Below are 13,772 nucleotides of genomic sequence, written 5' to 3' on the forward strand. Positions count from 1 at the left end.
GCGCGAATTAAAAATTAAAGTATATGCAATTTACTTTAATTTACTTTTCTAAATGAATAGAGTTATAAGATAGAAAATATCACTGTTGTTATCTTCAAGATATTTGAAAATTGAATCGTTTATAGCAAAATTTAAAACAATGGCTAGCTTTTAACCAATCAGAAAATTCCATTTCGACTTTCACTGATATCGCTGGAACGGTTTATCGCACGGGATAAAAAGTATCCTATGTCCTTCTCCTGGCTCTAAACTACCTCCCTGCCAATTTTCAGCTAAATCGGTTCAGCCGTTCTTGAGTTATAAGTGAAGTAACTAACACGACTTTCTTTTATATATATAGATACCACAAATATTTCAAAGATAAATATAATGATAATTTAGAGAAAATTTTGAAAAAAGAATGACAGTAACTGTAAAGTATCACCTTTTTCTTCACTTTCTAGACGACTTGTAGAATGAGGAAGAGGGACTGGGCTTTGTCTCATCCGATTTCGCTCTTTTCTAAAATATTCTGCTTCCCTTTCTCTACTCTCAGCTTCCTCTCTTTCAATGTACCTCTCACGCTCACGATACATTTCCATCTCCCGCTGGCGTATCAGGTTGCTTTCCTTTGCATTTTCTTCTTCAGTATTATACCTAGAGAAAAAAAAGATTAAAACATGGCTAGAATTAAAACAAGATTGGAACAAAACACGAAAAAAATTTTTTTTAATGAATAGAAGAAATACAAGCTGGAAATCTATTATTATGAAGTAACAAGAATAATTTTTCTAATTACTTTCCCTACTTATAAGAAAGCAATACAAATATTTAACTGATATTACATGCGTTAAAATTTATTAACAAGCAATAATTAAGTTATATTTAATAGTAAAAATGCAACACAAAAATGCTTTAAATTTAATTACTGAAGAACTAAATGAGTATGTCTGGAAATCAGAAAAAGAAAAACTTGAAACTTTTCAAAATAGATGCTTAAAAATAATACTAAAAATCGTTTAGCCCAATAGTATAACAAATAAAGACCTTTTAACAATTGCTAATATCCCATCTGTTAATGAAGAAATTTCAAAATGAAGATAGAGATGGCTTGGCCATATACTAAGAACAGATAGAAACCAACCTGCAAATGTTGCAAGCTCATGGGCACCTGACGGAAAGAGAAAAAGAGGGAGACTGAGACTAATAGAGCAGGACAAACTGGATGGGAAGAAGCGAGTTGCCAAAGAAGAAAAAGACTCGAGCCCTTATGTGCCAGTTCGGCATGAAGAGGATAAGTAAGTAAATTAGTATGTCTATAAGCAAAGAAAAAATTAATTTGTTTATAAATAATAAAAAAATAATAAAAATGAAATAAAATTCATAACTGTTAGAAAAAAGGTAACTAAAAACTACTAGTTATTAAAAAATATCAATTGAAATCAATTGTTTTAAAAAGCTCTCTGTAATTCTGCAGCATTAGCAAAAAATCTGTAAGAAATCTAAAGTGTAGGCATAGAAAAATTTTAAATAAAATAAAAAGTTGCATACCAGATTTAAAATAACAATTATTAATGACTTACCTGCTAGAATTATAAGAGGAATTGTTAGAAGCTGATCTTTGAGAAATCAATTCGGGAGGATATTGATTTGAAGGATAGTGAGGAGCTCGGGAATGGGACATAATGTTAGTGTTTGGAGGTGGGTAGGGCATTGTAGAAGGTCGTAGCAAGCCATAACGTTCCATGTAAACAGGATCATCTAACCTACTAAAGATGTTACTTCATTATGAAGGGATTCAAACATGCTCAGAATATAAAAATTAATTTTTAAAAAATGCAATGGAGTAGGCAGCAAATTTTATGGTAGGATGATTTTGTGTATGTTCTATTTAGCTTTTTAGTGTAATACATAAGCAGACTTAAATAAATTTTAAAAAAACTTTCTAGAAACACAAAATCTTACTTAAAAATAAAAACTTTCTGCAAATAATTTATGGACTCTTGTAACTGGTTTCAAACCTCTCGTCACTACCTAATTCTGTCAAAATTAGTTCAAAAATCACTGTTTTTCTTACAAGTGTTTTAATTTTTATAAAACTCTATATTGATTACTATACATACCAGCATATATTTCTTTAAATTAAGCAGTTTTGTCAGAAATAGAAGTTATGTTATAAATGAATCTGCAGGATTAAAAATCTATGGCAAATAATTTGCATCAACACCTTTTTTTCTTTCTGTCTTTTTTTAATTTTTTTTTTATTGAAACTTTGGTTCTTTTGTAAACAGTCAGCTGAGATTGAATGTTTTCTAATTTTTCAAAAACTTATTTACATGTTCAAGAATAAGACCAGTTATTTCAAAATAAAATAGATTAACAGTATAATTGAGACTTACAAAAGTAAAACTAAATAAGCATCATGTGGATACTTTTAATCTAAGTAAAAACAGCTTCTGTAACAGAAGTTGTTTGTGATTTGTCAAATTGTGATTTGTCAAATTGTGATTTGATGTACTCTAATTAGCTAATCATGAAAATAACAAAATTGGATTTTTTAGATTTCAATAAACAATTTTGCATGCTTTTGTAAAATATCAAACAATAATAATATACTCTGTTGCAAGTTACAGAAAGAATTACAGTATAAGATTCATATAATCATTTATGGAAAGATTATCAAGCGTTTTATAAATGGTTAATTTATGTTTGGATAATGGTGGTAAAAAACTGATTTTTTGAGAATTAAAACACAGAAATATATTAATCCTGGAATAAAAAATTACCTATATGATTGTGGTTGCATACGAGAAGACTGCACTAAAGAAGGATGGTGATAGGAATATCCACTCATTGTGCTAGGAGGAGGTGATGCATTATACATATGAGGTGGAGTGGGATGTCGTTCATCGGAATTCCTATAGGGTTGGAAGCCTCGAGATGAGTTGTTTTCTTGACGAATACTATAAAAAAAGATTAGTAAAAAAAAAAAACATTAGTAAAAGAATGAGAGATTTCACATAAATTTGAAAATAAAATCCTTTATAATATTTTTTGTATATTTCAAAAAAGTACAAATTGAAAAATGTCCTAAGTTTCTAAGCATTCAAATTACTATATTTACATGAGAAATTTACTTGGAAAACAAGTAAAGATTTTCAATTTTCATAACGAATTATTGAAGACACATTTTTAGGGTTACAGAACCTGGATGTATTGAGGGAAAAAACTAAGTATTCAGAGGGAGTATAATTTTGTGTTTGACTCTATAATTTATATAAAATTAGCTTTAACTGATTAGTATATTACCTCACGAATCATTTAGATTGTATTGTAGTACACGAAACTCTTGTCATTAACAAAAATTATTCAGTGTTTTTTCATTCCTTACTTATTCATCTGTACAATAAAAACAACAGATTGTACTACAAATACAATGGTGGCTGAGTGTGAAATATGTGAACATGATGATGAAAAAGATATTCACAATAGTACACTATTTATAAATAATTTCTTGACACCATAATAATGATTTATAATTTTGCAGAAATTAATGAAGAATATATGGTAGCAAATGAAACTAAAAATTAAAACAAATTTAAAAGGATCTGTTCAGTCAACAAAAGCCATTACTTAATTTACAAATAAAGAATTAAAATCCAACACATGAGATCAATAGCTCAATGTAATTAAAGCAGATAGATAAGCTACAGGATCCTCATGCAGCTGTTTGGAAATTAAATTTCTAAATAAAACTGCACTTACTTATGGGGCATAGTAGGAGGGGGAACATGCTTTACACTCATCATCTCATTTCTTTTGTCATTATTGCTAGAAGATATCATTTTGGAACTTTCCACTTTCATGCTGACAGGCTCAATTATACCACCATTTCGACTGCTGCTCACATAACGGCCTAAATCCAAAGCCTAATGAAACACACAGAAAATTATTAAAATATTCATACTTTTTTTAATTTTTGTAAAACAGGTTTAATTGGAACAGAATTTCATACAAATTTAACATTTCTGAATATAGTTAAGTTTTGGATAATTTGGTACAGATAGGGTCCCAAGTTATTAGTCCCCCCCAGGCCCCACCATACCTAAATCAAATCCTGTAAGCATGGTCTTTTTTTAAAAAACAAAAAAATAATAATGTTTCAATAAAAAAGAAGTTCCACTTAAGTCTCCAGTGACTGTAGAATTGGGAAATTTCAAAGAATTTTTCACCAAATGGCACCTATTTGACACTACCTTCCTTTGTTGGTTTTTTGATATATTTCAGAAGTTACTTTTTTTCTAAAGATGTCATTCTTTGCATCATACTATGATGTGAAAGCCTTTTCTAGTTAAAAATGCATGACATCAAGATTTATGACTCATTTTTTTCTGTGAAACAGTAATCAATGGAATAGGTGAACTATGCACAGGTGGGCTTGGATTGAGGCTGTTCATGTATATTTTTGTCTTATAGGTCATGTCTTAGAGGGTAATGTTAATGTTTCAATGAAAAAAAGTTCCAAAGAACAAAAGCCACAGGGCGAGACCCCTAAAGTTACTACAGAATTGGAAGATTTCAGGTATTTCTTCACTAAATGGAGTTTTATTTTACACTAATAACATTTATTTTTTATTTTATGTAGATACTTTGTGTTACGTCTGTAAAAACTTGCAGTATTCTATGATTTGGAAACATGTTCTAGTTAAAAGTGCATGACAACAAGATTTATGACTTGCCTTTCCCTGTGAAACATTAACCATTGGAGTAGGTGACCCATGTCCAGGTGGATTTGGATTGTGACTGTTCATGTATATTGGCATTGATGAATGATGTCTACTCTGGTTGGAATGCTGACTGGAAGCAGGAGATGAAGCTGGAGATATAGGAGACAGTTCCTTCTCTGTAAAAAATAAAAAGGTACAGAAATCAATAATATTTTTAAAAAAATATTAGTTTGATATCAAAAGATAAATATTGATAAGAAAAATTGTTTCATTAATAAGAAAATTAATTTTAAAATATAAAAAGAAAAATCATGATATTCACAAATAGTTCATAAAGATAGGAGAAAGATAATACAGTACATATATTCTTTACAAAAAAAAACTAAGCATTTAATGCTAACTTCCAAACAGATTAGGGTAAAACATAGTTACTTTATCATACACTATATATATATATATATATATATATATATTTGTANATAAATACAGTCAGACCTCGATATAAGGTCATCCTAAGGGACGTCGCAAAAGTGACCTTATAAGCAGGGTGACCTTTTAACCGATTCATTGGCAGTTTGTAAATAAGCACGTAAATAGTACACATTATGACTTTTTAAAAATGGTATTACAAACGAAAACGATAAATTAAATATTTAAGTCAATAAATTTTAACAGAATTAGTAAAGAATTAAAGAAAGTTAGATTTAAAAAAAAAATGTATTTAAAATAAAGCAAATTTCCTCAAAGTGTACATACATACATTACATCTTACCTTATTTAAAATAATCATTTATGCAGGTCTGTCTTGCTTTTGGTTTCATTTTTCGAACAATGTTTTCTAGATTTTTTAGCTTCTCAATATGTTCCTCAGCTTCCTCGTGGTTTGTAAAAAAAATTCGTACGACATTTATTGCATTGAAGACTTCCACTTGGTTTACAGCTACAATCTCAGGATCCACAACTTGTGAAACAATTTCAGAAATTGTAGCTTGTTCGTTGGCTGCAACATTTTCCTAGAACTCGAGAGGGGTAATTGCCTTGTAAGGAAGTTAAATAGGCTTTTGCTAGAAAAGCGCTTCCCTTGCCTCAGATAAAAATGACCTTATATGCGATAATGGTTTTTAAAACTTGACCATATATCCGATAATCTGTAACAAAGAATTCCTATTCAGTGAGCCGGGACTTTGGAAAAGTGACCTTATATGCGGGTTGACCTTATATGCGGATAACCTTATATCGAGGTCTGACTGTATATATATATATACACACACACACGTACACACATTTTTTTCTTCCTATTACTCAATGAAAAGTTTCACTAGGCAGAGAAAACTTTTCCATACATTTGTCCAAATAGTACTAACGCAAAAGTTAAAAATATAGTTTCAGTTTAATTTGCGTTTAATTCAGTTTAATTTCATTTCAGTTTAATATAGTTTAGTTTAATAATTGCATTTCAGTTTAAGAAATCCAATTAATAATCAAGCTTTCAACATTCGAAAACATGCAGTAAACTAGATGGCATGTTTAGTCTTAAATTTTTTACGATTGAAAGATGCTAAAGAAATTGTCAGCAATTTTCAGTAGATATTATCAAAATGGTAAGCTGACTTCATCTTCATGGGAGCAATCAATCAATTAGAGTATGATTTCTGTTTGCTTAGCATAATTTCAATGGTTAATAAAAAAATGACTTAATTTATGCCTAATCACCAGGAGTTGAGTTAATTCTCAAGTTTAACTAAGTTAACTATTAACTAAGCCTGAAACTTGAAACAAAAGGAAAGGAAAAGAAGAAAAGTAAAGACTATAGAGGCATCTTGGTGTGGTTGGAATTGTGTTGTTTGAAAAAAAAGCAAGTATGTATATGTAAGTAGGTTGATATACTGACCAGCAATCGGATCTACAGCTTGTTTGGCCAATTTTCTCAAAGCAGCTGCAAAACTGGATGCCCGTGTTGCAGATAAGGCATGGTTGACATTCCCAGGAAATGGGGAAAATGCAGTATTTGGATGAGAAACACCTTGATGCACAGGGGACATCATATTGTGACTAACAGGCTTTGCAAGACCATAAGGAGCAGGTACATTTATGTGAGATGGGGATGGCTTTAAACCATGTGGAATTCCTATGAAGAAACAAATTTAAAAAATTTAAAATAAAATATAATGAAGGAAAAATGTAACAAACAAAAGGTAACCGTGACTAGTTGTTGATCTATAAATACTAAACATTGTTACTGATTAAAGAATTAAAACTGGTGTAAAACTTCTGAATATTTATTGAAATGTTTTAAAACACAATGGAAAGTAAAATAAAATGATGCATTTTGAAAAGAATGAGTTTCCTCTCAATAGGCATAGGATATAACATAGAAGTTTGTATTCTTAGCTGCCTGATGAAGGCAAGCTCATACCTTCCATAACATTTTTCACTTTGAAGGGCATAGTGTTTTAAGAAGCTTTAATAAATATTCATAACAAAAGACATTTACAAAAAAATTGTTAAAAAATACATGAGAAACATTTCTGTCACAGTATAGAGTATGTTAAGTTTCTAAAAATGACAATACATTAAAAACTGTTGTAAAACTGTGGTGCGTGATTAGAATCTTTATTATTTGAAAAAAAAATCAGATATCTGAATAAATTTGCATTATAATCATATAATATATATGCATATATAATCATAAACTATTATATGCTATATATAATTTTCACTTATTTTGACCTAAATTAATACATGATAATAAAAAAAGCATGAAAAATATGCTTAATAAAAATTCTGCATCAAAGGATTAAAATATTTTAAGTAAAATATTCCAACCTTTTTTTCCCAAAAATGAAGTTTTGAAAATATCAGTATAAAATGACCTTAATCCGCAAACCCTCAATATGTTCCAATACCAATGCTTTCCTTAAAATTCGGAATTTAAAATATTATCTTTAATAATTATGGTTTTAAAAATTTTATTAATAATTTTTGCAGATAAGTTAATTGCTATCAGTAATTATTTTAAATATTAAACAAGCACGTCAAATGAAAATTTATGAATCTCTCCCCGAAAAAAAAATAGCAAAAATAAGTAAAAAATGAATAAAATAAATATATGTAAATAATGAATATGAGTAATTCCGAAACAAAGCTACACACTATTATATTACAGGGAAGAAGATATTCAGTATGTAAAGTTAGTAACTTTTTGATAACAAATCTTTTAACCCTTCAGATGCAGAATTTTAATTTAACATATTTTTCATACTATTTTTATTAATTTGTACTAATTTAGGTCAAAATAAATGAAATATTTTCTACTTTGCAGTTATTTAAATCTAAGAGAAACGGTAATTCATCACTGAATTTTTTTTAATTTACATAATTAATTATTGAGAAATTTTTGAATAGGAATGAGAAGAAAAAAAATTAACACTACTTAATTTGGATTTACTGAACAAATTTAATACCGATAATCTAACAGATTTTTTAATTAACTATTAGACTGTTCCTTTTTATAATTAAAAACTCCAAAATATATTCTTACTTGTAATTAGAGTGTCAGAAAAAATATACATTAAAGAGACACCTATGTCCTATTTGTGTTAAAGGGTTAATGTTTACCTAAATATTAATATTTACATTACTTACCACAAAAATTGGAAGTTATGAAAATGTTATTTAATTGGAACAGAGTTCCGAACTCTCTCATAGGGTGCGTAGCCAAATTATTCAACAACAAAAAAAACACCTTTTAAGCACTTTTCAAGCACTCAAAAAAAAAAAAAAAAAAATTATGCACTTAAAAATATCATAATTAGGCATGGTCGGAAAGTTTTTAACAATTGACGGTTTTATCTTGCTTTTACCGTCATGTCAAAAAAAATAAAAATAAAAAATTATGGCATTGCTTTTGACAATTGTCAAAAGTCATGAAATTTGGAATCACGTAAAACGAATGGCGTTTTCATACGCTACGAACTGACAATACGCCGAAATAGATTGGGGTTGAATTAATTGAGAAAACGTTGGACAGAACAATGTGAACTGTGGCTTTTGCATAATTTGTAGAGAGAATCAGTATGGTAAAGGGAAAATCTCATTTTGAAAAAGGGAAAATTAAGCACTTTTTAAAAACACCCAATGAAAAAAAGCACCTTTAAGGGCTTTTAAAAAACGAAAATCGAAAATAAGCACCTTTAAGCACTTTTTGAAAACCCTGTCTCATACTTGGATCCCACTGCTTACTAAAACAATACTAAATAATAAAAAAGGGTGTTTAACAAAAAAAAATTTAAATGCAATCAGGGTTGGGTTTTTGACGTCAAAAAGTGGTTTTTGACATGACAAGGGTATAATACTGGTTTAAACCGTCAAAAACCCGTCTAAAACGTCAAAAACTGAAGTTTGCCAAGAAAATATATAAACTTCAAAGCTACCAACAGTTGCCATGCATTATATTGAAATTTAATTATACTATAGGTAATCAGCAGGTTTTAAAATATGTTTTAATTAAAATTAAGGTAAAATAACAGATTTAAAATCTCAGAAATTTATATTCAAATGCATGTGCAGAAAAATTTTGCACAAAAATTTTTTCAATATTTATATTTTGAAAAAAAAATTTTTTTTTTTGATACTTTAGAAAATTAGAAGTTTATTACTATGCATTTTTGACATATAAGGAACATATAACTAATATTTATAAGGAACTTACAAGTTATGTTGTATAAATACAAACTTGATACAAGTGTATAAAACATTTTTTTAATGTTATACCGAATATCTTTATTATCCAGTATGTTAATTTGAATTTAAAAGTAGTTATATTTGTGAATAATGATAAATATAATTCATATTGTTTATTATATTTATTTATAATTATTACACTTATCATTTTAAAACAATTTTTACCTCTTAATTTTTTTTCCCCACTTGTATTAAGAATACAAATAATGCATATCTTGAAAGCAAGAAGTAATTATTCAACAGCTGAATATTTAGATATTCAACAAAACTATATAGTATTCAGCAAAATGAAATTCACAAGTATTTGGATAAACTAAATTTTCAGCATAGTAAATGAATAGGCTGAATATACTGTAAATCGACACTAACTACTCTGTGTATTTAACAGAAAGCACTTAAATTTGTATTGTCTTATGTTAAAAAGATTATTAAGAAGATTTAAAAGAATATTAAAAAGATTTTTCTTTAAAAGATGTCTAATGTACAAAACTGCTAATGTTTATCTTTAAAAATGTCTAATTTTTAGTATAATCTATACTATACACTAAATTTGGTTATAAATAAATTTCTTAATAATATCACTGCAGATTTTCAATAACACATGAAAATGAATACATAATATTACAAAAGATGTGAGCTTTCAAAAGTACAAGATTTTGGTTACTATTCAAAATATAAGTGTTTCTTCAAAATTTTAAATTTATTTTTTCTAGAACATATTTAGAAACACTATCCTTTATAAAAAAAATAGATAAATTTTATGTATTAATTAAATTTCACATATAAATATAGATTTTCGACATTTTTGACAGTGAGGTTTTTGACGTGACGGTTTAAACCGTCAAAAACTGTCACATGTCAAAAACGTGCCAACCCTGAATGCAATTAACATTTGAAAGCAGGGCCAGACTATCGCTAAGGTAAAATTTGCCCTTACCAGGGCTAAATATTTCAGAAGACAGATATTACGGCAGAGAAATTCCTCCGAGGGCGTAGAGATTCAATTACATTTTAATCGAACGTTCTTTAAGTTTAAAGAACTGAAAGAAATATAAAGGAACAGCCATCCACACTCGAATAACTTTTTCCTCGATATCGAAATTCACATTTTTAGATACTTTTCTAGAATTCCAAATTTGGACAAAATAAATACATATAATATACTAAATAAAATGCTTAACTCTTAGAGAGAACGAATGATTAACGATACGTGCATCCTGTAAGCGGTTCAGTAGATGGCGACCTTTTAACAACATTTATTATCTGCCAGAAAAAGGAAACGTAAGAGAATTTCATAGCGGAACAGATTGAGAAGAAGCGATAGCAATCGGAGCGCAATGGACGGTGGGTTAAACCATTCATAACAGAAAAGCTCTTTTGATTAGCATAAGAAGATCAACGGGCCAGTAAGCCTTCCAAAGAATAATAAAGATGAGAGCTAAACGTTTTCACAGAGAGAGAGAAAAATGTTACTTTCGTCTCAGGTCACTAACTTGCCTTTTCGTTGAGGATTCAGTTGTTGGGAGTGAAAGTATACAAGATTCGATGGGTTTTCTTTTCCCCCTTCAATAATATATCATATAACGAACCTTAAACAGTGTATCTTAATTTACCGTAAGCATAAGGTACTCAAAAATTGTGAAATAAATTTTTTTAAAACAACTTTTCAATAATATATGATGCAAAAATTCTTGGAAAGCGTACCTTAATTTAACATTAGTAAAAGGAACAAAACTGTTTAATGAAGTTTCTTTTGTTTTTTTTTTAAATAATTTTTCAATAATATATGATGCAAAAATTCTTGGAAAGCGTACCTTAATTTAGCATTAATATAAGGAACTAAACTGTTTAATGAAGTTTTTTTTAAAAAAATTTTCAATAATATACGATTCAAAAATTCTCGGAAAGCGTACCTTAATTTTACATTAGTATAAGGAACTAAAATGTTTAATGAAGTTTTTTTTTTTTAAATACTTTTTTAATAATATATGATGCAAAAATTCTTGGAAACCGTACCTTAATTTACCGTAAGCATAAGGAACTGAAATGTTAAATGTTAAAGTTTTTTTTTTTTTTGGATGTATGATGTGATAAATCTTGGTCAGCGTATTTTAATTTAAAATAAGCGTAAGATCCAAGGCTGGACACAGGATTTAAGGGTCCAAGAACAAAATTCGTTGCGGGCTCTTTTCTCAAAACACAACCTAATTTTGATATTTTTTAAAAAGACTTTCAAATAATGATGCTTAAATTTCGAAAAATAAATTTTCTTAAATGTACTTAAATATAATTTCCAATTTTTTTCGAGTTTATTTAAACTAAAAACTAAATATTTGTTGATTCATATATTTTGATTAATGTGTACTAAATGAAGAATTTTGTTCACTAAACCTGTGGAAAATTGAAAGCATTACACTTTTAGTAAGGCATCTCAACTGGGCCCCTAAAAGCCCCGAGCATTGGGACAATTGTCCCTGTCTTCCCGTTCTTGAATAAGGCCTTGCATAAAGCACTAAATTGTTGAATCAAGTTAAGTTTTTTTCAGATAATATATAACGTAATGAATCTTGGGCAGCGTATCGTAATTTACAGTAAGCGTAACGTTCTAAAATTGTTTAATCAAATCAACAGTGGCTGTAAAAAAAAATTTATGCAACAACAAAAGTTTAAAAAAATAATAGCTTCAGAGGTTTCGATGATGAAAGACAAAGAAATATGTGATAGTAACATAATCACGAAGTCATAAAATGTCAATCCTTTCAATATTTTGTTTTGCATAAGCAGTGACCGCGGAAGTATGTGGCGTGGGATGTTCTCTCCTCTCCCCCCCCCTCTCTCTATATATAATCTCACAAAATGGCAACCATTCGAATTCAAACTTGCTTGAAAAAGAGGCATTTTTTAAAATTGTAAATTTAATTATTCAAATATTGTGCGAAGAATTGTTATCTTAGAAGGGGCTGTGTACCTTTATTTGTGAAATGTGAGAGGGCTAAAGTCCCTCTGCCCCCCCTCCCACCGGTTCAGTGGTTCCAGCGCATATGTAATATTAAATCGAGAATGAATGTTAAATGTACGACTTTTTTAAAACTCGATTTCTCAGTAACTATTCAGCTGATTTCGATCAAATTTTGTATTTTGACATATAAAATGATAATCTTTAAAATGATGTAAACATTTGTACACATTATTATTCAAGAAATTTTTACCTGTATTAAATAAAATAATAAAAAATAAGAAATAATTATTAAAACATTTTTTTGCATTTTTTTGCAAACTTTGGATGAACAAATTTATAATTGTGCGCAAAAATTTTAAAATTCGCTTAAAAAGTTCTCAAGTTATGGCGAAATACGCACGAAATAAAATTAACATTGAGGGGTCCGATATTTTGTCAGCTCTCCTGACCAAATAATTATGACCATATTTCCAAGATTGTGACTACTCCCCATATTTTGAAGGTTAAGATACCAAATATATAAAAAAAAAAAAGAAAGAAAGAAAGGCATGTTTACGTTTTTGTGTCTGATTCCATGAAGTCGTATCTTCTATTCTAATTAACTAATGTATTTAATTTTAATCAAAGCATTTAGGTTATACCTAAAAAATGCCCTTAACCTAATTTTGTTTAAAATGTGACTTTTTTTTACGTTTAAAATGTTAAATGAGTCTTCTTTTTTATTATTATTAACAATAAATTCCTTTTTAGCACATCTACTTGAAAATGCTCAACAACACACAAGAGCTGAAGTTCCAACCCGAAACTGGTTAAAAACCACTATTACTGACGATAGCCGATTCTTATAAAATAGCTAGACTTATTGACAAAAGGCAAATTCAACAAAAATTAAAATTTTCAATACAATTGTTAAATCTGTTTTACTATATGGATCTGAGACATGGCACTGCAAGAAAAGAAAAAAAAACTTCAAGTATTTATTAACAACTGTGTAAGAAGAATCTTGCGTCAAGTGTTTCCATAAAATTTGTAGTGCAGAAATCCTTATAACAGCAAAACAGAAACCGATTGATCTGGAAATTAAAAAGCTTAAATGGAAATGGATCGGTCATGTTCTAAACCTGAAAAATTTAATATAAAACTAGTTTTTGATTGTAATCCTCGGGGCAATAGAAAAAGAGGAAGACCTAAAAATACTTGGTGCAGGACGATTGTAAACGAATTGAAAACAATAGGAAAGACATAAAGAGAGGCAAATTATTTGGCTATAGAGTGATATGGAAAACAATGATAGAAACCCTATGCTCCAATTCGGAGTGAAAAGGATTATGTAAAAAAATTGACAAAACGATTTCAAGCCTCGA

General features: G+C 28.7%; 1 protein-coding gene across 2 annotated transcripts in view; it reads right to left on the reverse strand.

Annotated features, from left to right (window-relative positions):
• LOC107442879 (uncharacterized) overlaps window positions 1-13,772 on the reverse strand; it is a 98,531-nt gene that overhangs the window by 18,329 nt on the left and 66,430 nt on the right. Inside the window, exons 3-8 of one of the 2 annotated variants that reach the window (XM_016056551.4) lie at window positions 6,598-6,834; window positions 4,719-4,882; window positions 3,745-3,908; window positions 2,766-2,942; window positions 1,563-1,745; window positions 425-636 (exon numbers count right to left, since the gene is read on the reverse strand). In XM_016056551.4, the coding sequence (XP_015912037.1) occupies window positions 425-636; window positions 1,563-1,745; window positions 2,766-2,942; window positions 3,745-3,908; window positions 4,719-4,882; window positions 6,598-6,834 (1,137 nt within the window). Of the gene's footprint in view, window positions 1-424; window positions 637-1,562; window positions 1,749-2,765; window positions 2,943-3,744; window positions 3,909-4,718; window positions 4,883-6,597; window positions 6,835-13,772 lie in introns of both variants that reach the window. The other variant, XM_016056550.4, reaches the window with a different exon arrangement.

This window comes from Parasteatoda tepidariorum, chromosome 6, assembly GCF_043381705.1.
Source record: "Parasteatoda tepidariorum isolate YZ-2023 chromosome 6, CAS_Ptep_4.0, whole genome shotgun sequence".
In the NCBI taxonomy this organism is placed as follows: Eukaryota; Metazoa; Arthropoda; class Arachnida; order Araneae; family Theridiidae; genus Parasteatoda; species Parasteatoda tepidariorum.